The 27,991-nt window shown below is 36.8% G+C and overlaps 1 protein-coding gene across 18 annotated transcripts in view; it reads right to left on the minus strand.

Moving 5' to 3' along the window:
- Window positions 1-27,991, minus strand: part of KHDRBS2 (KH RNA binding domain containing, signal transduction associated 2) — a 459,539-nt gene that overhangs the window by 152,032 nt on the left and 279,516 nt on the right. For 13 of the 18 annotated variants that reach the window (XR_012054901.1, XR_012054900.1, XR_012054902.1 and 10 more), the window contains exons 8-9: window positions 16,678-16,736; window positions 1,731-1,904 (exon numbers count right to left, since the gene is read on the minus strand). Coding sequence is in view for 2 of the 18 variants with exons in the window: in XM_030267369.4 (XP_030123229.4) it covers window positions 1,807-1,904; window positions 16,678-16,736 (157 nt within the window). In the remaining 16 variants the exon portion in view is untranslated. Of the gene's footprint in view, window positions 1-825; window positions 1,905-16,677; window positions 16,737-27,991 lie in introns of those variants that run through there. The other 5 variants (XR_012054906.1, XR_012054903.1, XR_012054905.1 and 2 more) reach the window with 2 other exon arrangements.

The following is a 27,991-nucleotide window of genomic DNA, read 5'->3' on the forward strand; positions in this document are numbered from 1 at the left end:
GACAAAAAGCCACTGTAAACAAAAAGACTGTACTGAAAGGATTAACAGTTTTGGCATCCCTACCATCAAGTTTTCTGTTTTTTTTTTTTTTCTTCATCAAAATTTAGGTTATATATTTGTTGTTAGCAAGAGTTGCATTACTATTATTGTTAATTTTAGTTCTGTTTATTACCTTGAGGGTTATATATTGTAGAATAATTTTGTTGTCACTAGTTAATGTTAATTAGTTGTTTTAATAGCCTATATACCTATTTGTTATCTTTTGGTAGGTTTACTTTTTTAACTATCAGTAACTTAATAACTGAGAATATTTTACATTACTGTTGCATACTCAAAATTACAGAGTTACTATTAGTGTTACCTGTTTAACGTTTAGTCATCCTTTGAGTCCTGCGACATATTTCCTTAATAATCATCAGCCATCAAGTCTGATAGTCTCAAAAGAAATATCAGCCCTCTAAACTGCATTCAAGGGCGGTGATATTTAGCACTGAAAATTACAAATAAAGTTTTTGAAGTTGAGTACCAACAGCTGGGCAGTGACACTGATGATTTGTTTATCAAGACAAATTGTTATATACTACGAAAAATGCAGTCAACGCACTCTTCTGAGTGAAAACAAATAGGTGAATCTATGCAATGCTTACATGTTGAATGGGATATTTAATGTGCGGGGAAACTCAAAGGTTGAAGAACTAGCATTTAGACAGTCTAACAGTGGTAAGTGGTAATCTTACCTCTTTAAACTCCATTACATTCTCACGAGAGACATGCTAATACAAACAAGTCAATCAGAGTTTGTGTTTAGCAAGATCAAGCTTAAAGGATAGTTTAAAATCCATTTATTGTTCTAAAGCATTTTTTTCCATTAACATGTTATACATTAGTGGATACTAACCAAGATTCATGTAACAGTTTAGTTTGTTAACTTTTATATTATTTAACAACCAGAAGTTATTAATACAACTTTTAAAGTCTTACACAAAAAATCTTAAAACAGGCTTGGGTTCATTTTTGTAATTTTTATATAAAAACATTTTAGGCATCTCTTGAAAAAGAAATAAAGCAGGCATTTAAAGCTAGAAAACAAGTAATTCCAAATTTAGTTTGTTACAAAAGGTTTCAGCTTTATTGACAAATTATGGCAAACATATTTGACAAAATTATGGTTTCCTATTTAGAGAAGCTTACACATGGAACTTTAAGTGATTTTTTTTAACAAATACAGGTTAAAACACTGAACAACTTCAGTTAGCTACATACATACAGTAGCTGCTTGTTTTCAACCCCATTAAAACAGCATTTAAAATTAAATTTACAAACTTAATATCGAGCATCTTAATCTAAACTAACATATATTAAAAAAGACAGATTAAAACATCTTATCTACAGCTTGATTATTGTCTGGCTCGGAAAAAAAAAATCATATTACAGTCTTTCAGCAACCCTAAACAGAAACTCAGCCTTAACTAGTATGTAGAGAGACTCAAGAGCTGTAACAGTGTCATGCTTTTTAGTTACACACAGCAATGAATACAACCAACAGAACATCATCTTTAAATAGTTTATAGACAATGCTTGCCAAAGGTTTTTTGTCTCTGTTTTTTTTAAGTCCGTGTTATAAAATAATACTAATGCCAATGTCACGCCAATGTTATAGGAAATACAAGTAAGTACATAGGATAATAATGAGCAGTAATTCCTAGGATAGAAAAGAAATGGACTATTACTTGTCTTGTTGCTGTTTATGTGGAGACCACAGGCTATTAATTGTCTTTGAGATGAGGTCACAGATGAGGAGGACCTTCAATATCTACCATAGGGGTGTTCCCTGTATCCCCCTCTGGCTGACCTTGGAGGTGGTGCCTTTAGGCTGGAACGGGTCGTGGCCCATTCTTCTTGTGCTAAAAACAGAAGAGAAAAACAAGTTTTGTAAATATCTAAAATTGAAAGAACAAAGGGATGCCACTGTTAATGGCTGTCAAAGTTCTTAAGGGTTCTGGCTGAAAGCTTTAGAAAAATTAAATGAGGATGGTTTTATCATCCACTTCTTTATCCTCCCACAGAAAAACTCACAGAAGACCAACCCACTTCTCTACACAGGAAATTTGTCTCTCTTAGGAAGAAAAAAAGCCTTACTCCTTCACTTTCAGCAGAGAATGAATAACTACTGTGTTGGTGGTACAGTCAGCTCTGGAAAAATCATTGCATTAGTCTGCCAGTTCAGAATTGATTTGATGTTTTGAGTTTCTAGTATTTAAGTAAAAATTTGAACAGCATTTAATGCAGTTGGTATGGTAACAAGATGAGGAGTTGAATCATAAAAAGATAAAAAAGATATGTTTGCTTTATAACTTCCATTTGAGACCAAAAGAAAGAAAATAATGGAAGAAAAATGTGTAGAAGTGAAGCTAGAGGAGATTTTACTTTGCAGTATCTTTAAAACACTTTTTCCTATTTAGCTAATCAAATATGCTCAGGAAGATAAAAAGTCTTAGTTCAGTTTTTACAATGTTTCTACAAATCTTCTTCTTCCTCCCTGACATGATATTTATGGAATTTTACCCTCCCAAAGGCACAATTAGTAAACTCCCTACAGTTCTGGTCTAGCAGTTAAACCCAAAAGTTGAATTATCTCCTAAATAAGCCAGTGGGTCATCAAATGATTTCTGTTTTTGTCTTCCACTGACTTCAACTGATGACACTTAGAGTGATTACAATGGAAATGCACAAGCTGCAGCGTATCATATCATGCCAGAGTGCAGCAATGGTGTTATCATGTTTTTGCTAATGACTGCTGACCATTTTGGCCACTAAGAACATAAATATCTGTCACGAGGCAAAAAAAAACCCCTAAATGGTCAAATCAGGTATCAAATATTCCTTTTGCAAAAATATGTGAGAAATGAACATATTAAACATAAATGAAAATATAAAACGAGAAATGAAAATATAAAACATAAAAACACGGTTAAAATTCTGAAAGCTATTTCTTCTCTGCAAGATGTCTTCTCTGCAACTACTGTTATCTCATTGCCTTGAGGTATGAGGGGAATAGCAGCTGTAGAGCTAAAGTGAGTTCAGGTTAGCATGTATAAAGTGGGCACCACTGGAAAAGTCTGGTGGCAGCTGATCTTGCTATGGAACAAGAAACATTTCTACTGTGATTTTTTTGGTGCACTTCATTTATTTTCTTTCTTTTTGAGTTCTTCAGGATGTTCTCTTTTTGAAAATCAGTGGTTTTATAGTCACATGAAACCAAAGTTTGCTGTGGAAAGCTACTGCCTAGAGGGTTGAAGAAGTGGCAGCCAATATGATATGGTTCTAAATCCTCAGATCTCTCATTCCTACAGGGAATAAGTTTCTGTATAGTGAATTTAAAAATCCTGCCTCTGCAGTATATATCACTACACCCTTTAAAAATAGCATTTTGCTGTAAATTTTTTCCAGCTTCAGTTACCCTTTGCTGAAGTGTTGCTACAATTGCAGAGAGGCCTTGGGGACAAGGAAGATTTATATGAAAAAGAAAAGCTTCCTTTAAATAAATTAAAATTACTGAAGTAGTAAAAATATTCAGAAAATGTACAACACAAAGATAAGCCAATTTCTTGTTCCTTTTTAGTCCCCTCAACATTGTCCAGACTGAAGCATCTTCAAAGAAAGGTGAAATGTACAGTCTTTTTGGTAGTTCTCATGCAGTAAAAAAAGACTTTATATTACCAACTGGAGGAAATGGCTTTTCCTTGACTGTTCCTAAAGCAAATTGCTCCAGTGACTGTATGGACTATATTTTTTGTTCTGATATGGAACAAAAAGTGAATCATAATTTGTAGTACAAGCCTCTTATGCTCTTTTTTTTAGTAACATGGTGGACCTATTCCCTTGATTTCAAGCTTTAACACCGTCACTGAAATACAAAGTGATAGTTGAGAGTTAACAGTTCCTGTTGATATTGCATGATAGATACTGTATTAACAGGTGAATCCATAGCCAAAACAGATGTGGAAGTTCTGGGACTACAGCCTTTGACTGGGAAAACTCTGGTGTCTACCACACATACTGCAGTAAAGGATTATATATTTATTGTGGAGAAAGCAAGATGATAGGGAGCAGCACTATCAAGAGTCTCTGAACCACACTGTGCTAGTACATCACTAGATGAAGCCACACCAAAAGAGAAATCAGATTGCTAGTGGTTTTCTCCTGGAGAGGTTTTTAATGAACAACAATATACCTGCATGCTAGTCATTACAGGTTTGTTGCCATGAAAGCTGCTCTTTTATGTCTTCCTTCCAGAACTCCAAGGTAACCTTTTTCTTTCAGCACCAAGGGAATAAAGGGAGCTCCTGAGAATGGAAATCTCTATCTTTGGGAAAAATCTTAAAAGGCTAGAGTCCTATAGACTACCTCAGCAGTCACACAGAGATTTAGGTAGCTCCTTGGGTAGTGGAAGGGTCAAAACTTTGATTACCAGGCTGAGTTTCACTGTCAGAACAGGAGAACAGTGAGTGAGCCTGGTCTTTCTCTGAAAGACTGTGCCAAAAGGGGAAGAAAAGAGAGCCTGGACATACTTCATCTTAAGAAAGTGACATGTATTTCATCTTAAGAAAGTGACATGCTAATGAAATGGAAACTGAGAGGCATTTCAGGTGAAGAGCAGGCAATAGATGTAGCTTTGGAGAGAGAAAGGTAATTGGGAGAACTGTGATAGACTGCCCAAGAGCTGAAAAAAGGTGCAGGGTGGTTGATGTGTTCTAATGCTGATTCCTTTTCCTTTTTTCTCATTCCTGGGAAGAAAAGCCCTGTGAAGTCTGACCTTCCTCTTCCCTCAGTGACATGCAGACTTCCATCCAGTCTTTCTGCTCTAGCAGACCACACTCATTCTCTGTCCTTTTCACTTCTGACTGTCTCCAGTGCTATCAGGTGTCAAAGACTATGGCTAAAAAGAAATCCACACAAGTGGCTTAATAACTGAGGGCAGAGGGTTCAGTTTTTTCAGGAATTTGTTGTTATTGGCAACTTTGTCATTCTTATTTAAGGAGAAATATTTTATGTTTTGCTTTCAGAAACTAAAAGTGTAAGCTATTGCAGCATGATGGAAACTTAAGAGAGTTTATAGGTGAGGAATCTGAGAGTGCTTAGGCTGAAGGATTGCTTTGGGTGTGATAGCGTCATAGCTACTTTTCTAAGAAATGTAAAAACATGGGCACAGCTCTTTTATGTCTTCCAAACTCCTATATGCTCCTGTAAATTGGTATTTGAAGTTCACCTTTAGGATATAAAATTAATTCTTATTATCACAGCAATCAGCACCCTTGGTTTATGCCTGATTGAATTTGCATGTTAGTGTTTTTGCACTGCTTTTTATGGTTCAGATGGACTCTTAATTTATTACAGACATAACTGATACATTACTTGAGGATGTCTTTAAAGATTATTTTTTTGATCAACTGCTAGGAGACTCCATAGCTCTAATCTGTTTAAATAAAGAATTTTAGTTTTTGTTTTTTTTTTTTTTTTTTTTTTTAACTGGCGATTCAGAATGTAAAAAGATAATTTAATTTTTAACGTGTGAAATTTCTTTGAATATGGGATCAAAACAGTAACATTTATAGCATAGAGACAGGTACATATGAAGTTGTTTCTTCCTTACTATTTTACCTATGCATTATTGAAAGCACAGAAAAATTCAGTGGTCTATCCATGTCGTGGTTATCATCACATGCTAAATGTCTTTAAGTAAAGATTCGAGAAAATCACATATTTTTAACTCTTCATTTAGCATTCTGCAACCTTATAATGGACTTTTCCAGAACTGAATAAAAGTCTTTCAAATATGCAAAGAGGGGAAAAATGCAATATTTAAAGGGCAGATCACAATAATGGATGAGTTAAAAATAAAAATATATATTAATGGCATACAATTTACATAGGAAAATATTATTTCCTAATTATTTTTTATTTATAGTCATTGCTTAGTCCTGATACTAATCGAGACCTGATCACTTTTTCTTCCCAGCAACTTATTTGACATCTGAACATTGCCCACAATTACTGGGCACATTTTTATGAATTTGTGGTCACTTATTTTGGAAAGGTGGCCAGAAAAAGATCAGAAAGAGCTATTCTGATTAGATAGTTAAGATGTATATAACAAGTAGTAAGTAGTGTAATGGTTCAATTTGATTTTTCATTTACCTTTTGGTGTTTTAGAAACAGAAGTTGATTTTGATTCAGAATAAAACAGTTTTCTGTAAGGAAAAAAAATCTCTTTCACTGCAGCATATATGTGGAGAGAGCACACTGCACAGGAATTTGGATTATTATCTCTACTCCTTGTTTTCTCCGTGACCTCGGAAAATTGTTCAATATTTTGTAGTATGGCTTCCTCACTGGTAGAATGAGACACGAATACCTCTCTCCCTGGGGTGTTCTGAGATGTAATTAATTGCCTGAGCAGTAAGAGAAAAGTGATACAGATGTGCTGAGCAGAAGACCCAAAAGAAACGAGACATAGCTTTAAAATGAGAACTCTTAGAATGCCTTTCTTTAGACTTTGTGCTGTATTTCTAGTAAGCCTCCATAGAAAGATGGATGGAGACAAAATACTACTTGCAAATGGCTGGAAAATTTGTGCTACACAAGCTAATGACTGAAGCTCAACTAACTTTGACAAATGCAGTATTTCAGCCCAAAAATTCACACAGAAAAGGTAGCTGCACTTTTCTTGTGTCATAATTGGACAAGTATATATTATTTTAGACAAAAATGCAAGAACAGATTTTGGTTTTTGGTTTGGTTTTTTTTTCTTTTTTTAAGAAGAACATGCACCTTTTTCATTCTTCTGGTCTTTTTTTTTGCTTATACGCAAAGCTGGCAAATACACAGGATTTTCTGACTTGACATCTATGCATTTTATTATTTTGTGAGAAAAGTGACTCAAATCACAAATGGTGCCTTTCTTATTTGAAATTTGGAGTTTTGAGAAGACAAGAAATGTTTTCAAAACACAGGCTCAAGCCAATTAAGCTAGCTTATACCATTCTAAGTACCCTTTATTTTATTAGACCTGCAGTATGAAATACATGTGAGTTTGTGGGCCCCATGCTGGGCAACTCCCCGAGGGCTCCCCTGGCAGGGGGAAACCCTCCTGAAGCAGTTCTTTGTTGGGAAAAGCAGATGCACAGGCCTTTTTCGGTCTTCAGGTTCTTGTTTTATTGTTACCTTATCATGACTTCAGAACACTGTCTTCCCCCAGACCTTGCATGCCCGAAAACAGCACAAAAATGGCCAATGGCCTCGTGTTGCAAGGCCTTTTTAAGTCTAATAAAAAACTAAACTACCCAATTAAGAAGAGACATGTAGATAATTTCCCTTTCTAATACAATAACTGACCCCTAAAGACCCACAATGCGGATTTTTCTACCCAATTACAAGATACCACCCAAACCCAAGAAGAAGAAGAAGAAAGAAGAAAGAACAAAGGAACTGGAGACAACACCCTGTACCCTCCATCTTGTACCCATCTACAGTATGCTAAAAATCCTAAAATCCTAAATTTCTCACCCACATCACATACTAAACTACTCTCTACAATCCCTACAATCTATTTCACAGTTTTGTGGTCTCTAGTTTGCTTTGAAGCTTTGGAGGCCTTCTCCATGAATGAGGGTCAAAGTCAGTGTTTTCCTGAGAGTCAGAGCACCCAGGGCAGACAGGTGGATATTCCCCCTGCCCTGGGTTCCCACAAATATATACAGCTTAAAAACTAGAAATGATTGGAAAACCTTGTGGTTTAACAGTCTACTTTCTAAACATGGCCATAGCTCTTCAAAAAAAACCCACTACTGCCCCTATACTTGAGAGTACCTTCTCTTCAGGAGGGCTAACAATTCAAACTGTGTGGCTGCACCAAATCTACTTAAGGATTGAGAGCTTCCCTGGCTTAAACTGGTAGTGGAGGATCCCAGAAATCCTCCAGCTGGCAGCACTGGAGTAGGTAAGTGCTTGTGTAGTCGCCCCTGCCAGCCCTCCCTGCAGGTGCAGTAATGACAGCGAGAGTAGCAGTAAGGACCACTGGAGAAAATGATTTCTTAGTAGGCTTCAGCCACTTTTGTAGTGAGCACCTGCCACAGACAGAGAAGTAGCAGCATCAGAGCACGCTGACAACCAGTTTGGAAAACTGCAATATCAGGAGGAATAAGTCTTACCAATGTTGTTGTGAGGTGAGTGTGAATGTTACAGTGTAGAAGGAGTTTTATTTTTCACTTATTTTCAGTAAAAATTAATTTTCTATTTCTTTATGGTCATGCAACATGAAACATGCAGTGATATACCACATCTGGAATTAACAGATGCACATCAATATTAGAGGACTTTTGTCTTAGGTTCTCCAACTCTACAGTTCCCATGGTGCAAGACAGTGAAATTAACATTTGAAATATTACACAGGAAATTTTTGCATGATTTACTTATTCTTATTCAGTCATAGAAAATGATTTATAATTCACAAGTAATAGAGGAAGCACAATAAGTTGCTATAAATTAAAACCAGTCTTGTGCTACATGCAGATTTTTTTTTTTCATTTTCATAGCATAACTGGACTACAAAGGTTTTAGAAGATAGAGACAGTTAAAAGAATGTGATGAGTTTAAATATTGAACTTTCTAAAGAATTATAGTCTAATTAAAACATTGATTTGACAAACCAGCAATAATTCTAGTATCATCCCCACATTAGTCATCACAGCAGAATTCAAGATGTGCTCCTTTCCCTGCAAACTTTCAAAATCATGCTCTTATGAAAATCATAAATCTTCTCTGAGGGAATGAATGCCACTTGAGATACAGCTAAGATGATTCCTCCAGTAAAAGAATTGTTAAAATTTTGCAGAAAATCAAGAATATGCTTTTGTCAGTTCATTCTGTCTCACAGTAGGAGTGCTGCTATCAGTAAGTATAGAAATGATTGAAATAGAAGATTAAAGGAGGGCAATTTATTTGGTGTGTCTTCTGTCCATATGCAGTAGAATCTTCAGCGCCTCCTGTTTCCAGTGGAATAAAAAAAATGAGTGCTGTACAGGAAGACTCAGAAGCACTTCTGAATTCCCAGGGCTGGGATTTGAGCATCTTCCTCATGCTCAGCAAGAGACCAGATGCCTCAGTCAGCCCAAAATGAAGATGGTCATGCAGGAGCACATCACACTCCTCACAACCATGGCACATGTAGCAAGGTTGTTAGAAGGGACAGTTTGGGGGGCATCAAGACGCAGGTGCTTTATCAATATTAGCACATGGTGCACATCAATAGAGATGAACTGCAGAGGAAAACAGCTGACACTGAGGAGCAGATATTCACAATACAGCTTCTACAGGTATTTTTCATTTCAGACTGGTTTGAGCCTCTGGAAATGAAATCTCATGAACAGTTGGGATTGCGTCTTTTGCCTTAGTTTCAAACTAAAATTTATGTACTTTGAACCCACTCAGCGATGTGGAAAGAAGACCCATAAATGCAGACAACTGGTAATTCTGCTTCTAAAGAACACTCCTGTTCCTGTGCTAGTGTAGAAGCACCCAGCATGTGCTAAACAGCCAGCCAGGTGCTCTGTCAAGACACCACAAAACCTCCACCACAATGGTACAATCTGTGCCTTATTGCCTCTGAGATGCCTAATTAGTAGTAAGGTGGATTAGGAAGTGGTTGTGGTTAGAGGGTAGTGGTCAATGGCTCAGAGTCCTGATGGACATGAGTGGTGTCCCTCAGGAGTCCATTCTGGGACCAGTGTTATCTAACATCTTGATTAATGACAGAGGCAAAGGGATTGAGTGCACCCCCAGCCAGTCTGCAGACAACACCGAGCTGAGTGGTGATGTTGACACACCTGAAGGACAGGATGGCATCCACAGGGACAAGGACAAGCTCCAGAAGTAGCCCTGGGGAATCTCATGCAGTTTAACAAGACCTGGTGCAAGGTTCTGTACCTGGGTCAGGGCAATCCCTGATATCAATCCAGTCTGGATGAGCAGATCGAGAGCAGCCCTGATGGGAAGGACCTGGGGGTGGAGGAGAGGCTGGACAGGAACCGGCCTTGTGCACTCATAGCCCAGAACTTCAGCTGTATCCTGGGCTGCATCAAAAGCAGTGTGGTCAGAAGGGTGAGGGTGGTGATCTTGTCCCTCTGCTCTGCTCTTGTCAGACACACCTGCCCTGCTGCATCCAGCTCTGGAGTGCCCTGTGCAGGAAGGACATTGGCCTCAGACCTGCTGGACTGAGTCCAGAGGAGGCCACTAAGATAATTAGAGGGATGGAGCATGGCTCCTGTGAGGAAAAGCTACAAGAATTGAGATTGTTCAGCCTGTAAAAGAGAAGGCTTAAGGGTGAGCTAATTGCAGCCTTTCGGTATCAGAAGGAAACTTACATGAAAGATGGAGAGGGACCTTTTACAAGAGCATCTAATGACAGGAGAAGGGGAAATAGATTCAAACAGAAAGAGAGCAAGTTTAGATTAGATATTAGCAAGAAACGCTCTACTGTGAGGGTTGTGAAGCCATGGGACAGGTTGCCCAGAGCAGCTGTGATTGCCCTATCCAGAGCAGCATTCAAGGCAGACTGGATGGAGCTCTGAGTAACCTGGTTCAGTGAAAGGTATCTTCATTCATGGCAGGTGGGTTGAAACTGCATGATCCTTAAGGTCTCTTCAAACCCAAACCATTCTGTGATTTTATTATTCATTCCATGATGATTTTAAGACCCAGACACCAAGGAAAGTTTTCTTTGGTATGTTGCCGTAATATTTTCTAGGAGACATCAAATGTATACATTCAAATGATATAAATTTAAAGTCTTTGCCCATTAGTAAGACTTTGTTAATTAGTGTTGGTAAAGACATTGATTGTAATCACAAGCCATGTAGTCAAACACTGTAATGATGAAAATCAGACCTACATCTCTCACATTTGCACATCAGTCACTATGAATTATTTGAGCACTTGATTTCTTACATTTGAATATTTAAATGAGACTAGGCTAGGAAAAAAAATAGGGTAAGAAATCCTTAGCATGCTGAGCTTATTGAATATTAGGCCAATGATCTACAACACCAAAGTTAATAAAAAATTAAGAAGGACCTTGAACTCAATATCTGAAAAAACCCTCAGATCTCCATCTGCAGAGCAATTGGTATGAAGTGCTTTTTCAAAATTCACAAATATTTTCTCTGTATACATTGTGACATGGCTTCATTTTACTTTGTCATTGTCATAGAGAGTTTATTTCACACTAGGATGGCAATTGCTTGAATTTCTCTGTGACATGAGCATGTTTATGTCTTTTAATGAAGTATGAGAATTCATGTCTCCTAAGGTAACGTCTCTTCAATCAAGCTCTTCATCAGAATTCTAGAGGTTTGAGCCCTCTATAAAAGCTTTCCTCTGCTAATTTAATCATGATATACTTACTTTTACTTGTTCAGCAGAAGCTATTATTGTTATTGTAGAAAACCTTAATTTACTAGATTAAACACTTTTAGAACAAGCATAGAATGAAAAAATAAACAATATAATAAAAGAGTAGTGGAATATTGCTGTACATTTTTAGTTGTTAGCTACAAAGATCTATAAAGAATTTGTTTGTGAAGTGCTATCTCTGTAGAGGATTACTTAGTAAACCTATTGTTATAACAATTACAAAGCTCTTATGTGGAGTGACTGGCAGGGAATTATTTGTGAAACAGTTAAATCTCTGTGACAGCATTTTGCAACTTAAATGATGCCTTACATTAAAAAGAATTACGCCAAACAGCTACACTCTCCAATTTTAATTAAAAATTGAATTATCCTAAAACCAAGTACCTGGTTCTTTACAATTACCTAATGCTAAACTGGAGTAGAATATGCGTCAAAAAAACATGGTCATTTAAGAAAATCTAAACAGCTGAAAATTTTTGGTGAAGACAAAGAATATTTAAATAATGTCTCCTTAATGCAATGGCAGAACATGCAGTAAAAGCCTTACTAGCTTCTCTGGAAAAGCAGCAGTAATGTGACATCATTTATGTCTTCCCTCTTTGTGTAGGTGGCAAGCCACAGATTAAACTTTCTAACTCTTGCCTAAGGCCTTTGGCAGATGGTGTTATCCTAATTTAATTGTGGTGGTTTAGGAGGTTATAGACTTCAACATATCCTTTCACTCTCTATCTAGGGTTTCTGCTTCCTCGGTAATAGCCACAAGAAATCTGAGTGTATTGGTCTCTCAGATACTGCAGTTCATGACCTGACATAAAAACATAATGGCCATAATTTTCAGGTAATACACGAGGCAGGATATGCACCAGGCTGTGAAATGTGGCATATGACAAGAGGCACACTCTCACTAATGTGGCAGTCTCCCTTTGGAAGCAGGGGCAGAAGCCTCTTGAACCTTCTGCAACAGCAACTGGCAGAGCTCACCGCTGGAGTCTCCAGCCCTTGGGAGAGCTGAGACAGAAAGAGACACTGATAAACAAAGTTTGGAATGCTCTGATCAGCACAAGGACAAAACAGGATTCAGGTGAAAAAACAGTGAAGCAAAAAAAACAGTGAATACAGTTTCTTGGTTCTGCCTTGCCTGCAAGTCATATACTCTTCTCTGTTACCTCTCTAATGTGGCCTAACACAACACAGCAGTTGAATCAAGAATGCTGCTTCCTCTAAAAACAAAAAACAGGGAAAAGGAGAAATAAATGAGAATTGATAAAAAAGGGCTTTTTATTTACAGTGGTCCTTTCCAGGGAAGATGCTTTTTGGAGTTGGGTATGACATTACATAGGGGCAGGAAAGATTCTTGGTTACCAAACTTTAGGTCTATGTTTTATCTTAATCTATTTGTAAGACAAATCGTTAAATTCATGTTTTCACTAGATATCTCTTCAGATGACATCAGTGCCAGAAGGAAAACCACAAAATTACTAACGCATGACGAGAGCAAAGAATATAAACCTTTTGTTCATAAATTAATCCAATTTCATGCCTTCTCCTTTAAATCATAAGCATCAAGTTAACATGACACCGTTACCCTAGTTTAGACTTATCTGCAGGTATAAAAATTTTCAGTGCCAGAAGTATCATGTTTATTGAGTGTGATTAAAGGTGAGGATGCTTTGCATTTTTGAAAATTTGTACAGTACTTTAAGTGACTGGCCTTTTATTTTTAAACTGCCTTCTAAAAATACTTCTTTACAACTCACATGAAGAAGCCTATAATGGGTTACATTCCCAAGATTTTCAGGCATATGTCCCAAATTTATGCTTCCCAGCCTAGAACAGTGATACTCAAAATTCTCTAGCAGTAGCTGTATAATCCTGATCTTATAAAAAATTCGTAGGAATCTCATAGTTCCTGAGTACTGTATTTCCATATGCTCAGATATTGCTGCAGGAAATTCTTTGAAGTGTCTCTCCTTTGATTCTTCTGAGAGACTGGGTGACAAGCATGTCAAATCACAACAGAGCTTAAGTGTCCAACTTCATGAGGGAGTTCTATACTGCAAATTTTCACTCATGGAACATCCTCAGTCATGGAAAGCAGTGTGATTTTACAAACATCCCTGATCTTCCTGTTGTCTTGGGAGACGCCTTGGCTGTATTTGGAGGGGATGGCATTCTTACGAACCTTCAAAAAAGAAACTGAGCAAGGAGTTAAGGCAGTTAAGTTATGGATCTTACAGCAGTGAATACTGTTTAGGAATCCATCTTGCCCAGCTTATGACAAGTGACGTAGATTGTTGTTTAGTACATCCATGTAATCAAAGAGACGTGAACTTCCTGAGAATTAAATGGTGTTCAGGTGGGCTCTGCTCTGAAACAACCCTCTAATTTTTGGAACCATAAATACATAATGGTAAAAACAAATAAATCCATAAATACATAAATCCATAAAATCCATAAATACATTAATCTTATGCTCTTCTGAGGAAAGTTTCCCCAATCAGAATTCTCCACAAGTTCTTTTAAAAGGAGCAGAGAAGAACCCATGAGATGTAAACCACCGCTGCTTCTCAGGAGTACAGATAGTAAGAAAAGTAATAGCAGGCAGCTCATATAGGAGTACTATTGTGCTCTATACTTAAGAGGCTACAGAGAACTCTATTTTATACTTTAAAAAGATTGTAAGTATGAAGTAGCGTTACTATTTCATTGAATCTACTCCACGAAAAATGAAAGAAACCCTTCTCAGGATTGAAAACCATCCTTCCTAAAGACAAGTTGGAAGCAAGAGGAAGCATGGAAGAAACTAAAAAAAAGGCAAGCTAGTAAATTTTTGATAATTCAGATATTGTTATTGAAAAGGATAAGGGAGAAAAGATAAGTTGTTGCACAAAACATCTAAGAGTTGACAACAAGACTTTATTCGTGTACCATTTGTCTGTGGTCTTATTCAGAGTTCAGGAGAATTTTGAATTACAGAGGTGTGCCCAAAAGAATTGTAAAGGAGGAATATAGCCTTGTTATGGAAGACAAAACACGGTGTGAAATTGAACTCAAATGAAAAAAACCTTAATTTCTGCAGGATGGTGAAAAATGAAGGGGTAGCTGATTTAATACAGTGGGATGGATTCAGGAGACTCACAATGAGTTACAAAACATCCTGAAAAAGAAGAGAACTGGATACAGAGAATTAGGGTAATGTTAGGTGAGGATGAGAAGGGGTGATAGATGAGATACAGAGAGAACATCAGTGTATGCAGCAAAAACTCAGAAACCGAGGAAGTTAAGCATACATTCTATAGCTCTATAGCTCTGTGTATTCAGATTACCTCCTCAGATAAATAGTGGTGACTTGGAAATGACAAAAGTTCCTGCACATATTTCCAGGACATCATTGGCAAATTTACTAATGTCCTAAAGCAAGTGAACCAAGAGTAGCATAAACAGTTATATATAAACGTATCTGCTATCAGGAAGCAGCAAAATTGCAATGTGAAATATTATTCAACCTTAAGTTTATTCCAGGTTATTGATAACACAGATCTTTGTATGCAAATGCCAGCTCAGAAAATAGCTCAAGCAAAAGTCAAAGCAAGTCCACAGTTATGTATTTTAAGTTCAGCAAAGGAAACCCAGGCACATTGGGTTTATTTCAGCTGCTGAAAGGAAAACAAAAAAGAAGGAGCTTCATGCAGAGCATAAACTTAGTCATGATGCCACTCTGTGAACACTTTGTAAGCCTTAGCTAATTAGTCCGTTCAAAATCCCTGCTGGGAAAACAAGTAATATTCTTCTAGTTTTACAAATGAGAGATTGGAAGGAAAGTGACACTGCTTTAAATGTCTTGCACAAACACATGGAGATTCAGCATGGTGGAGTGTGATTAAAAGTTAAACAGTGAATAATTCTTACTGCTGAGCTCAGAGTATTCCTTTCTGTATTGCCTAAAAGCTTAGCAGTGCATTCAGGACAGCAGTGGAGAGGGGATCTGTAGATGGGAGGAAGGATCTTCCACTACAGCTATTAAAAATGTATGTGCAAAAAGGAAGCACAACAAAGGGTAACTGAACCACTTACACTGATATGGATAAGATATTATTATTACCTGCCTAGCACTGAAAATGTGCTTGACTGCACATTGTATCATCCAAATATATTGTGAGAACTGATTGTACAAAAAATTAAGTTATTTGTGATTATGCAGTGCAATCATTTTGACAACATCTCACTAATGCCGATTTCTGTACCAATACAAAGGAAACTGCAAGTTAGCATTAGTGACATTTGCTTCACAGCTGCATGAATAAAATTATTTATTTCAAGCATCAACCCTTAAATAACCCCTTAGTGTAACTTTCATTTGCAGCATCATTTCCAGCAGCTCTCATTTTCACAATGCTGTGGAAGTCACTATGTAGACTTAGGATACTTCAAAAGCAGTAAATCAGGCATGAAAGCTTTGCTGAATATTAGGGTCACTTTTTAAGCTGACTTGTTATTTCAGTGAAAATCTCTGAGTGAGATTCACTGTGCTATGTGATACAATGTACTGATAATTACTAATATGAAAACATGGTCTAGAATCTAGTTATTGAAATATAGTAAACAACAGATCTGGAAAATGGTTTTGACTCATGGGAGCTACACTTCAATTCATGCCCCCCATACCCATGAAGTGGAACTGTTCCAGCTCAGACACAGACTTGGTGGGTAAGTGCAAAGCCTACAGCCCTCCCTCTACTCATACCGCCTATTGTGGCATGAGATGCTCCTTTATCTTGGTGCAGGAGGGGTTCCCATGGTGATAAGTACCCTCTCCTTCTTTCCACTTTAATTAAGTATATATTTCTAAATCTCACAAACCTTGCTAGTTGAAATGATGCACATGACAACAGAAGATGCATAGTTTTGTTGTCAAATCAAGCAGACTGAAATTTCTGAAAGATACTCAAACACCAGTAGAAACTTTTGTGTTGCTGTTAAGTTGACCTGTGACTGTGAGTAACTGGCTTTGTAATTTTGATTGAAATTCATCAGTCCAGTTTTCTGGTCCTATGTCAAAACTCACCCTAAAGTTACACAAATCTATTTTGTTTGGCCTTTGCAAAATGAGAGAAATAAAGAAAAGTATATGCAAGTAATTTCTGAATTGCCAGTGACAGATATTTTCCTTTGATTTCACACATTTGCAGAAGATAGAAGAGACCTTACCGTAGCTGTCATAAGCCTCTTCACTTGTTCCGTGACCATAGTCATAATATTCAGGCACACTGTAACAGATTCAGATAACCATGTCACTATTATCACGGGTAACCAACTCAAAACAAAAACACAGCTCACAAGACAAAAGCCATTTTAACACTTTGACATCATAGCCTAGTCCAGCTAGTTTCAGGCATAGGGAATATTTAAAGATATGAAAGAAAAGGTATCAGTGACAATAAAATATATTGTACAGTACACAACATTTCTTATCTACTCAGCATAAAATCTAAATTTGATTCTAAATATGTAAACCTGGAGACGTGACAAAGACTGAGAGAAATTCTATCTGCAAAAATGAGGTTGGAAAAAAGACCACTGTATCATTCACACCAACAAAAGGGTGTCATCCTCATTTACCTATAATTCTAAACATTTATGTGCTACCAAACTCAGCGTGGTTTGTTTTCACAAAGCTGACTGTACTGTATAGTGAGGAACCTGTAAACTACTTAACTTTACCAAAAACACTGACAGGTTTCCAGCTTTGATCCTGAAGAAGAAGCATGTTCCTACTGCCTGTAGAGAGAAATTTGATTCTCCACAGCCCTTTTTCCTTATGTAGTTATTGGACGCCCATGGAAAGTTTTATACTATGATAAATAAAACACAAATTGAAATAAAAATGAGGGTCTATGAGTGCAAAATCACACTTAACCATCTAAAACTCACTTCTTCACTGTTTTCAAAAATTATGTATAGCCATATTAACATGTTATCAAAATATTTCAGATAATAGTTACATCCTGATAATCAACAATTCCCAGCTATTATGTGGCGTGGAATCCAGAAAATGCAGCCTCTGAGACATAATTAAATGGAAAGGGAATTATTCACATTTTTGCTTCACTGCTATTATTACTTATAGTTTGCATTGTGTTTTTGGTACCTGGTACCAAATTCAAGATCAGGCTACTTCTATTCTCAGGTAACAGGTAAGTGTACAAGAATCAGCTCTGGCCAGAAAAATCTACAAACTCCATGAACTCCACTAGACTGTATTTCTTCAATCTGCAGTGAACCAAACAGAAAATGTAACACTTTATGTGTTGATAGTTTTTATTTGTTGTTACTTCTGCTTCTTTTTCCCTGGACACTGCGTGAGATAGACTCTTGCAAAATGAACAGAAGCAGGCAAGAAGCTCAATATTGCTATAATTATAACATTATTGCTCAGGCCATTTTCTATATTGGATTATTGTTTTAAAAATATTAGTTTACACTTGAGAGAGAAGCTTATTTGACAGTGGAGTGCAAGTAGAAATATTTCAGAAGTGCAATAGAGATAAACAACCAAATAACAATTATTTTCTTAACCTAATTTTAATTTTGTTCACAAACAGCCTGTAATCAGATTTTTAATTTCTTGAACTTAATAGCTATCCATAACTATTATTGGAATAATTTCTGAGAATGATTCATGTTCTCTGTCTCACTTGAGAACACTGACTGCATGTATCTGATAACTGACAGTCAAGCTGTTTTTACTTGATTCATGTCATCCCCTGAATGGCTAGGGATAGCTCTCAGACCTTTTGGCCACAAATATCCATGGATTTGATGGGTATTTTTTTTTTGTTTTGTTTTTTTTTTTTTTTTTTTAACTGAAACTGTAACTATAACTGTTGTGCATTAACTCAGTAGTTTATCAGAAGTCATTAATGTGAGTGAATTACAATGAAACCAGTATCTCAGAGAGATGTAATTTATTTGCTAAAGCAGTTGCAGAAAATGGACATAAGTATGACATAAATGAAATGAACATTTCAGTGAAGACTTTTCCCAATGCCAACCAAGCTCTGCAGGGCACAATCATTGTCAAGACTTCCCAGATAATGGAAACCATCCAACTGCTTGAAAATTAATTATCTAAATAGAAAAACCCTCCTACTAAAATGGTGCAAAAAACCAACAGGAAGAATCCATCTTTTATTTGTAGAACACAATATTAATTCTGTATTATTTTGCAATCATTTTAGTAGCCAATTAAAAGAAATTACAGGATTAAGTAAGGTGAAGTAAAGCACTGCAACATCAAGGTTAAATCATTTATCCAGTCATAGCTCGTGGCTTGGATGTAAGAAATGACTTGCACTGCTCAGAACAGACACATGACATACCACCCAGTGCTGGCAGACAGCGTATGAAAACCTAATTTTAGAAGCTGCATTTTGGCATATTGCCTGCTTTCCTGGGTAGAGGAGGGTGTTAGACTACTGAGTGGTGTTAAAAGAAAAGAAACACAAGAACTCCTATCTTCTGCCAGCAAATAAGATGCTAATACTTCTTCCTGATAGGCTTTTACAAACCAAAGGTGCTGCCTCCAAAGGTTAGCTTTAGAAGGAGGCCAATCCAAAGGCCAGTAAATTATCAACAGTAGTCCTGCTTTCAGTGATCTCTGATGAGGGCCTTGAGCTATTACCCATCAACATAACATCCAGCAGAACACAAGACTTGCAAGAACAGGTAAAAGGTAAAAAACTTCATTGCTACATCATTGGTGTTGTATGTTTTTATTTGAGAAATAGAGATAATAAGGATATGAGATAAAAATCCTGCAGTGAACATTCTGAACTGAAACAGAATTATCAACAGAATGCTAAGTTAATACACAAACAACCATAGAATAAAAAACAATCTGTATTACAACTATAAAAAGGAAGTAATTTGTTACACACTGCGTATTTGATGTCTTGAGCACAATACTTAATACATTCCTGAAAACATGTAATTCATAGCACAATACATGATTGTCATCTTAGTCCTCCAAATTTATTTACATATAACATCTTTTTTGTAGATTTGAGCTAAAATGGCATTTCAAATTTCTTGCCAACTCATATTGAAAAGTGTTTTGAAGAATATGTAAGTGAACAAAACTTATTTCTTACAATGAAACACCAGACTTAAACTCATATTTTGTGGGCCAGACTGCTTATCCATTCATCTGCTTTATTTTAAAGTTCTCTGAATAGTCACTATAATCTATTATATGAATTAGTAGTAGACATTTTCCTCTGTTTTACAGCAAAGTAAACAATGGGTGATATTTATAAAAAATATGTGATAGATTATGGCTTTACAAACATGAGGTTCTTTTTTTAAAAATTACTGAACTACAGAAAGATGTAGTTCCATTTGCATTATGGCCAACTGAGAAGGAAGCAATCAGCAAATGCATCCAGCATAAATAATACTTGTTTATATAATTTTATAGTTCTCAGACTGTTCCTGGAAAATATAGTGATCATGAGCTCTAGAAACCACTGACTCTCTTGGCAGTGCTAATTGGAAACAAAACACTATTATCTATCATTAGCATTCATTACTTTCAAGCAACATGAAGTGTAATTTACTTAAAGTACATGCACCCACCTGAAAGCAGGATGGAATGCATTTTATAAAGCAGACAGGATTAACTCATTACCAACTTTTCAGCTTTTATTTGCACTATACTTTAACACCTTATTTCTGAAACATAGAGGTCTTGATGTACTATGACTTACACTTTAGTATATATACTTATATATACTAAACTTACACTTATACAGGTAGCACTCATGGGAAAATTTATATACACAGGGGTACGTATCTCAGAAGTAGTTTAATTTGGTTTGTGTATGAGAAACTCTGATGTTATTTTTCTCTATAAGAAATATTTACAACACAGATATATGACCTTACTCTAGTTCCTGTTCTGTGGCCAAGGAGATTACACATACTGGAAATCTTCATAAACTTTTCCTGTTTATACTTACTGTTTTTAACTTTTCATTTTGGTTAATATTTTTGAACGTGTTCATTTTAAAGAACTGAAATCAAAGTTTCCATGAACTGTGATCTGTTCTCTCTCTTCATGCTGATAAAGTTAGATCAGTTTCCAAAAAAAAATCCAAACCCAAACCAGCACAAGATGGTTGTTTTTTGAGAGATAAGAGTCCTTTAGTGCGTTCCAAACTGCATTATCTAGGACTCCTATGATATAATGAAGGCTCAGGTACAGAGACTGTATCTAAACCACAACCTTTAAAGCCAACAAAGACTTTTAACCTCTTGTTAACTAGGACTTTTTCAAATTGATATTAGTGCAGAAAAATTAATTCCAGTTTGACTGTACCAACACCCATGGAAAGCCACACAGCTTGCTCAAAAGCCTGTAGAGAATAGCACTTTAAAGTGCTTTAGGCTGAGAACCACAAACAAGTATTAAGTTTGAAGCCACAAAAGCCTGACTCTTGGGTCAACAAGCTTCCCAAGGGAATTGTGATGTTCACCACTCAGAGGTCACTGGGGTTAGGTACAGGAAAACATGACATTAATGAATAGACTGCATTAGCCTTTGACCAATCTCTTCCTGCACTTGCAGGAAGCTGCTGGCAAGAGACCCTGGGTTATTAACATTACCATCTGGCTCCCTGGCTGCTTTTACAGCTGCAGTAATAGAAGGCAGCAGAACATTGCAAGAACTGAAGAATAGAAGTACTTCTTGTTCTCTTGTGCTCTTTGGTTGTGTGTCGGTTTTTTTGTTTTGCTCTTCCTTCTCTCTTTTTGTTCTTCTGGGTTTTTTTTTTTGGGAAGGATGCACCTAAGCTTTTATTCTCAAGTGCGGTTGCAGACATACAAGGAACTCTCTAAAGCCAAAGCAGAAAGGTACAAGAAAGAGTTCATCTTCTTTAAACATCACTAATGAGTGAATCTGCACAGAAGTGTGTTCTGTAGTCTATCCTAAAAGATCATAAGAAATGCAATGTCTTTGAGTAAAACCTGTTAATTTAGATTTAGCAGATCATATTTTCCTGTAAAAACTTTTTTTTTTTCTTTCCTAATGGTACTTTTTAACTGGTAATGTATATGTTAGTATAAGAGTATTTTATTGGGAAGTGTTTGGGAAGAAGCTGGCCAATTTAGAGGACTGATAAATCACTGGAACTATAACTCTGCCATTACATAATAATTAGGCTTCTTTTGTGAAATACATGAAATGATTAAACTAGAGATTCAGCTGATGCCAGTGAAGTTCCACAGTCCAGACTCATAATGAAATAGGCTAAAACCTTGTACACTAGCCTTTGAAGAAGTAAAAATAATTTGAGCTACTTCCATCTTTGTGTTGTAGAGATCAACATTATGAGAGTGAACCAATATTGTGGTTTGGGATTGGAACTCTCTGAGGAGAGATTCCCAGCCTTTGACAGTTTGCAATCAGCATCTATACATGGGTACAGATAAATGAACTTTTATCACTCTTTAGAGATATATCCCAGTCAGGGTTACCTTTAGACAAGATTCTTGAGTCAAGCTAGTGCCCAGGATAGCTCACCAGGACCCCTAGAAGTGGGATTTAATATTTTATAGGTGGGATTCAATATTTTAGACAAGTCTCTTTTTCACATCCTCAAATGGATCCTGTGTACTCTTGGTCTAAAATGATCTCCTTCTTTCCCTACATATTTTCTATTCAGTAACCTTTAGCATTTCCAACTTCCCACATCAATAACTGGTACAATCAAATATTCAGTTCCTGTGCTAATAGGATGTAGTCTAATGTTACTACAGTTGTTTTATATAAGACTGTGTTTGTAAAGCTTCTCCCTCGTACATGAGGGAGGGAGCCAGCAGGATTTAACACACAGTTGGCCGTGAAAGAAAAGCTGTTTACACAAAGCAGTATACTTCTGCCTGGAAGAGAGGTGAGCGAGATCTGCATTCACATGAATTACAACATATTAAACTCTTACAAAGTAATATCTCACAGTAGAAGTGTGTGAATAAAGAAAGAATCCTTCTAGGAATCTGAAACTTACTGGAACGTTTTTACTTAATAGAGCATTGCATCTATAGGGATGATGACAAATCTTTTGAATATAGGAACTTACAGGATTCAGTCTTAAATCACAAATATAGTCCTTTATTCAATACTTCTTTAGAACTAATGGAATAATATGGTGAGCATTTTAGTGGATAAAATCTCCCTTTTTCTGCAAGCTCAATTTTGATTGTATCCACTATTTTTAACAGAGGATAATATCCCCATTATCATACTCCTGGATTTATTTAGTACCTTACAACATGCCTGAAGTTAAACTAGATTCAACTGTCTCCAGCATTTTTGTACATTTGATTTTGTGCTAATGAACATATGAATTTTAAACTATTATAAACAATGAAAGCAGTAAAGTTACATAAGCATAGGATTGGAGAGCCAACATAATTGCAAGATGACTTTGGTTTCTGAACTTTTTGCAAAATATGAAATAGAAATCAATCTGCCATTTAATTTCACATGGCAGCTTCTATTTATCTATTCTACGTTCCACTGTCATTTTCTACAGATACAGAATTATGACTAAGTATTTCAGCATATAATACCAAATGTCTGCAGACACTGTATTTGCAAAGGGAATGATGCAGCATTTTAGAAATCCTAGACAGTTTTAGAAGAAAAACTTTTCTCTAGTTCAGAGTAGTGAAATTTGACTACTCTACTTCAGAGTAGTGAAATTTGACTCAACTTTGCTCATCGAATCAAATAAATGAGAAGTGGCATTTGAAAACAGTTTCTGATGATTAATGCCATAAGTAGATTGCTGTGAAGACACATAAAATGTCATATTCTAGGCTTCCTGCCTTGATTGATTTCAACAGATTGGAAATAAAATACAGGGAAATCTTTATTTATGGAGAGGCGGATATAAGAACATAGCCAAAATGAAATATGACAAAATATAAATACAATGCACAGTGCTTAAAATGTGAGTGAGTAGTAGAAAAAATAATAATTAATATCTAAGTTTGAAAAGAATCACTGTAACTATTATACCTATTGCAGCCTCTACTATATTTATGTGTCTATGTATTTTACTACATAGTAATATTTTGATAGTGATATAGGAGTGTGTAAAACTCTGCTTATATCACTAAAACATTTAACTATATTATAATCTACTAATTCAATTAATGATTACTCCCATTCTTGTCTGGCCATTGTTTTTAAACTAAGGACAAAATTCTTTCATTTAACTCTTCATGCATAGTTCACAATTAATCTGTTGGAATTTTTCACAAAGCAAGTAGCTGAAAACAGTGGGAATTCTGAATAGAGTTCACCAAGGAAAATGTACACCCAGCTGAACCTTCTACTGATGTCTTTACAAGTGCAGTAGTTTGTTATTTTTTTCTTGCACCACTGCTTTGAGAAGCTCATCTTTGGAAGCAGATGTACATACAGCACCTTGATATCTGGAGGTCAAGCAAGGATAACCAGGATGAACTGGAGCTCAAGCAAATATATCCTGCTGATGCAAATAATTCTTTCAAATACAACTGGATAAAATATTCTTCCTAAGTAATTTTGCAGCATGGCTGTGCACTGATGTGATTGTACTGTAAGCCACACAAGTGACACAGACTGAACTGTGGTCCATGTTGTACTCCAGCATATCAGATCAGAAATACGTGATTCTTAAAGCTCCTCTACTAGCAGCCCACACTGCAGAAAAAAGAAAGCTATAAACACAAGCTTTACAGTAGATAACATGAACTTTTCAATAGAAAGCAGGGAAAACAGTTCATTTTCAAAGTCAATAACTTGTCATATATTCAACTTCAGTGGCTGAATATGCTCATGAAATTTTCTGTGGGTATGAGTAATTAGAAGAATGTAGCACCTATTAGAGGCTGAATCGGATAGGTTTTGCTACAAACAGATAGTTACTGGGATAAAACTACATTGATACAGTCATAGTATCTATTTTCCACAGCAGCATAGTGAACACAGACAGCATTTTTGTCCTTTTACTTCTGTTCCTAGTATTAAGAAACAGAAGCCCAACTGGACTTTGCACATAACAGTGCAGCTTTAGGTATTATTGTACCTTTTGAATTAAACACAATTCCGTGTGGTGAAGGGTATCAGTCAACTTGAATTTCTCTGTTACTACACCTTTTTTTCTTCTTCAGTCCTCTAAGACAATTCCATTTTAGCAATTATCTCACACAATGTTGTCAGTCTTCAAATCTTGCAAGAACTACTTAGAATTTATTCCAAATATATTAGTGCCATCTTTCTTTATGTTAAAGCTTAGATGCTGTACTATCATTAACCTGTTAGATGGGAAATTCTGAGATGACATGGCCTATAATATGCAATTCCAATCAGAAACAGAAGTTTGTTTATTTCCTCAGCAGATGCAGGATGGGTTTGATGTGTGAGTCTGACAGACCAAAAAGAAGTTCTTTGGCCAAAATGATCGGCATACCAGCATGAAATGTCTGCCCAAGAGGACTGCTGCCTAAAGCATTACATAATTTATTTGCAAGATTAACAGTAAATATTTTGCGAAGAAATGCTTCAAGGTCCTAAAATTGTGTTACTGTTATTATTATTAGTGAGGCTGGGTGCAGACAGGCATGAGAAATGCTTTTTACCTATGTCATCTTGCAGTCACAGCAAGGATGACAACATGCCATCACAGGGCTTGTACTGCTGTGGGATGGAATCTGTAACAGCAACATTGTGCACTATTTTCATCTGTCTTTTATCACTGAATTATTTATTCTTCTTGTCAGTAAGTTATGGGTTTCCTGATATTTACAAGTCTATTTACAGCCTAAGGTGGGAGTCATGAGCTCGTCTTTCTTTAGACAGCACACAACGGCAACTCATTTTGCTGCTGAACTATGTTTTTAACAAAAGCTATACAGAAAAAAGGCAGAATAAAAAGCCAGGCAAGCAGACCTGAAAGCCATTGCCAATATACCATCTACCTGTTCACAAAAACCAGAATGGATTAATGGATGACTGCTCATGCCAGGCATTATGGAACAGGGAAATAATATCAAACTCAAATTTTAAGCTTCATCAGTTAATCCTTGGCTTCCTTTGCTCCTCCCTGTTAGGCACCACTGTTTACACTACGTATGCTGGATAAGTTGGGCACAAGTGAATTAAAGAGAATATACCCTTCCCGTTCATCCCATGACTGGACAATCAGTCCCTGGCTTCCTTGGTATCTTTTCTGGCTGTGAGACATGGTATCTTTGAAATGAAACTGTTGGTGCTGGCAGACACAAAGGCCAGTGAAGATGACTGCAGATGCGGTAGCAGAGCGGAAGATGGCTCTGTTGGCCATCATGATTCATCACCAAACGATCCATTTTCACCAGATTATTCTGTTGGTCTTGGCTGAGAAGTCTGGCCACACTTTGCATGTGGGACAGTCTGATCCCAAACAACCTCTGAGTAACCAAAGAGGCTGATCTTCTACATCTCCTCACAAAACTTTGCATCCTTTTCTTCTGGTGATCTAGCGATCTCAGCCCATGAGTCCTGGACAGTGGTGACAGATCAACACACTTAAAAGTTCCTGCATTAGAAAATCAAAAACTCCATTACATTTTGAAAGCTAATAGGATTCTCCTACATTTTCTGTGTAACAGCTGAGTTGGAAATTAACACTTCTACCATTTTGTATATTGTGTCTATATTTTTTTTAAATAAAGTTGCCAAACTAGAGGTTTGGGAGGTAAATCTAGTTGGCAGAAAGGTTTTGAGTGTCCTCTGCCTTCCTTTCAAGTACACAGAGAATAGTGTATGAACTTAAAAACCACTGAATATCTCTTGGTGTGTCTGGACAGGCGGATGTTCTCATCAATGAGATCCACCTTCACATTATATGGAAGAGAGAGGAAAACAAGGTCATCGAGAAATTCAATTATTGGGCATTATTGCCATGGGAAGTATGTCAGATATGGTGTCTTTTCCTGCCCACTGATATGGTTGTTTCCTTGTTCTTTTTGCATTCATTGCATTTACCTTAAAAACTATATCTTGACATCTGTATGAAGAAGTTCCTAAAATGAGTAGGGTTTCTAAATGTCCTCAGAAAATGTGTAGCCTTTCACAGAATCCTGCAAATAATGCTTACAGACTCAGCCGGGAAGGACAGAGAGTTCATTTAAATCTGTCCTGAGGTTTGATCTTGGTTCTGAGTTGTCATTATGGGACAGGAACATAAGGAGGGAAAATGGCTTTACAAATATATCTTCTGCTATTTAAAGCAAGACATACCTCCATGCAATATAGACTGTCATAACCCACAACTCTCTTATTTCTAAAATAAGCCTCCCCATCTTAATAAGGTACAGGTGGCACTTACCATTGTGAGAGTCCTGTTTTTCTCTTTCTTCAAGTTGCTTCTTTGCTCCATTTCAAAGTGTGCTTGAGACACCTCTTAGCTTGTTCCGGCAGGCAGACTTACTGTGGGTTTCATTCCAGCCTGACTCTGAGACTCTGTCATGACCTCTTCCACAGGTGACCCCATCCCCCTAGTTTCAGCCTACAAATCAGACTACTGTCATGAAGGACAGACAGAGCTTTCTGTCTGGAGAAGTTCATTAGAGAAGTCCATTAGAGAAGGACCTATACCAAGTCTATTGTTGGACCTGCAACACCGTCCCTGACTTTTAGTACAAATTTTTAGATAATTGTGCACTGAAGTACAGCATCTGAATGGTCTTGGGGACTGGTAATTGTGGTGCTCCTAATATTAAACCATAATCTTACGTTGCAGCACTATGCATGTTGATACTGTGCTCATTTTCTCTGCTGTTGTCAGAGCTTAGTTTACAAAATTCTAAATCAGACCTCTTCGACAACAAAGGACTCAGGCCCCCTAAACAAAGTGTATATGGCCAGAAAGACTCTGGCAAATGGGAAGTAGATACAAGGTATGGAGGACAAAGGCAGGGGTAACAGGGGTGTGGTGGTAGGCTGCCCAAACTCTATCTTCACTCCATGCGTGGGGTGAGCAGGGGAACAAAGCATGACTTACTATGAGCTCTGCTCTAAAGCACATCAAAGTCAGCCTGTGCTCAGACCATCCACTCCAACATGTTCTTTTTGAAGCAATGAAGAGAATAAGGCTTGGCCAACATGCACAGCAAGACATAGTCAGACAAAAGAATGTTCCACTCTAAGGATTTTCACATTGAGTCCCAAGCCACAAAAAGCAATAGGAAACTCTGCCCTTAACATGAACAGGAATCGTGGTACCCTGCATTAAGCCACTAACTACAATTGCTTCTCATCTCATGCTTTAGAATTTCAGTCAATTCCTGCAGAGCTGAGCGTAGACATTGTTGGCAAGTTTTTGGTAATTTCTTCCCCTTAAATTACACACTGGATGAGTAAGTACTTTGGAGCAGTACTACTTACCTTCTTTGTTAGGTGTGCACATGGTTTGACTCTTATGACTGGACTACA

The sequence above is a fragment of the Taeniopygia guttata genome, chromosome 3, assembly GCF_048771995.1.
Source record: "Taeniopygia guttata chromosome 3, bTaeGut7.mat, whole genome shotgun sequence".
NCBI classification, from domain to species: domain Eukaryota; kingdom Metazoa; phylum Chordata; class Aves; order Passeriformes; family Estrildidae; genus Taeniopygia; species Taeniopygia guttata.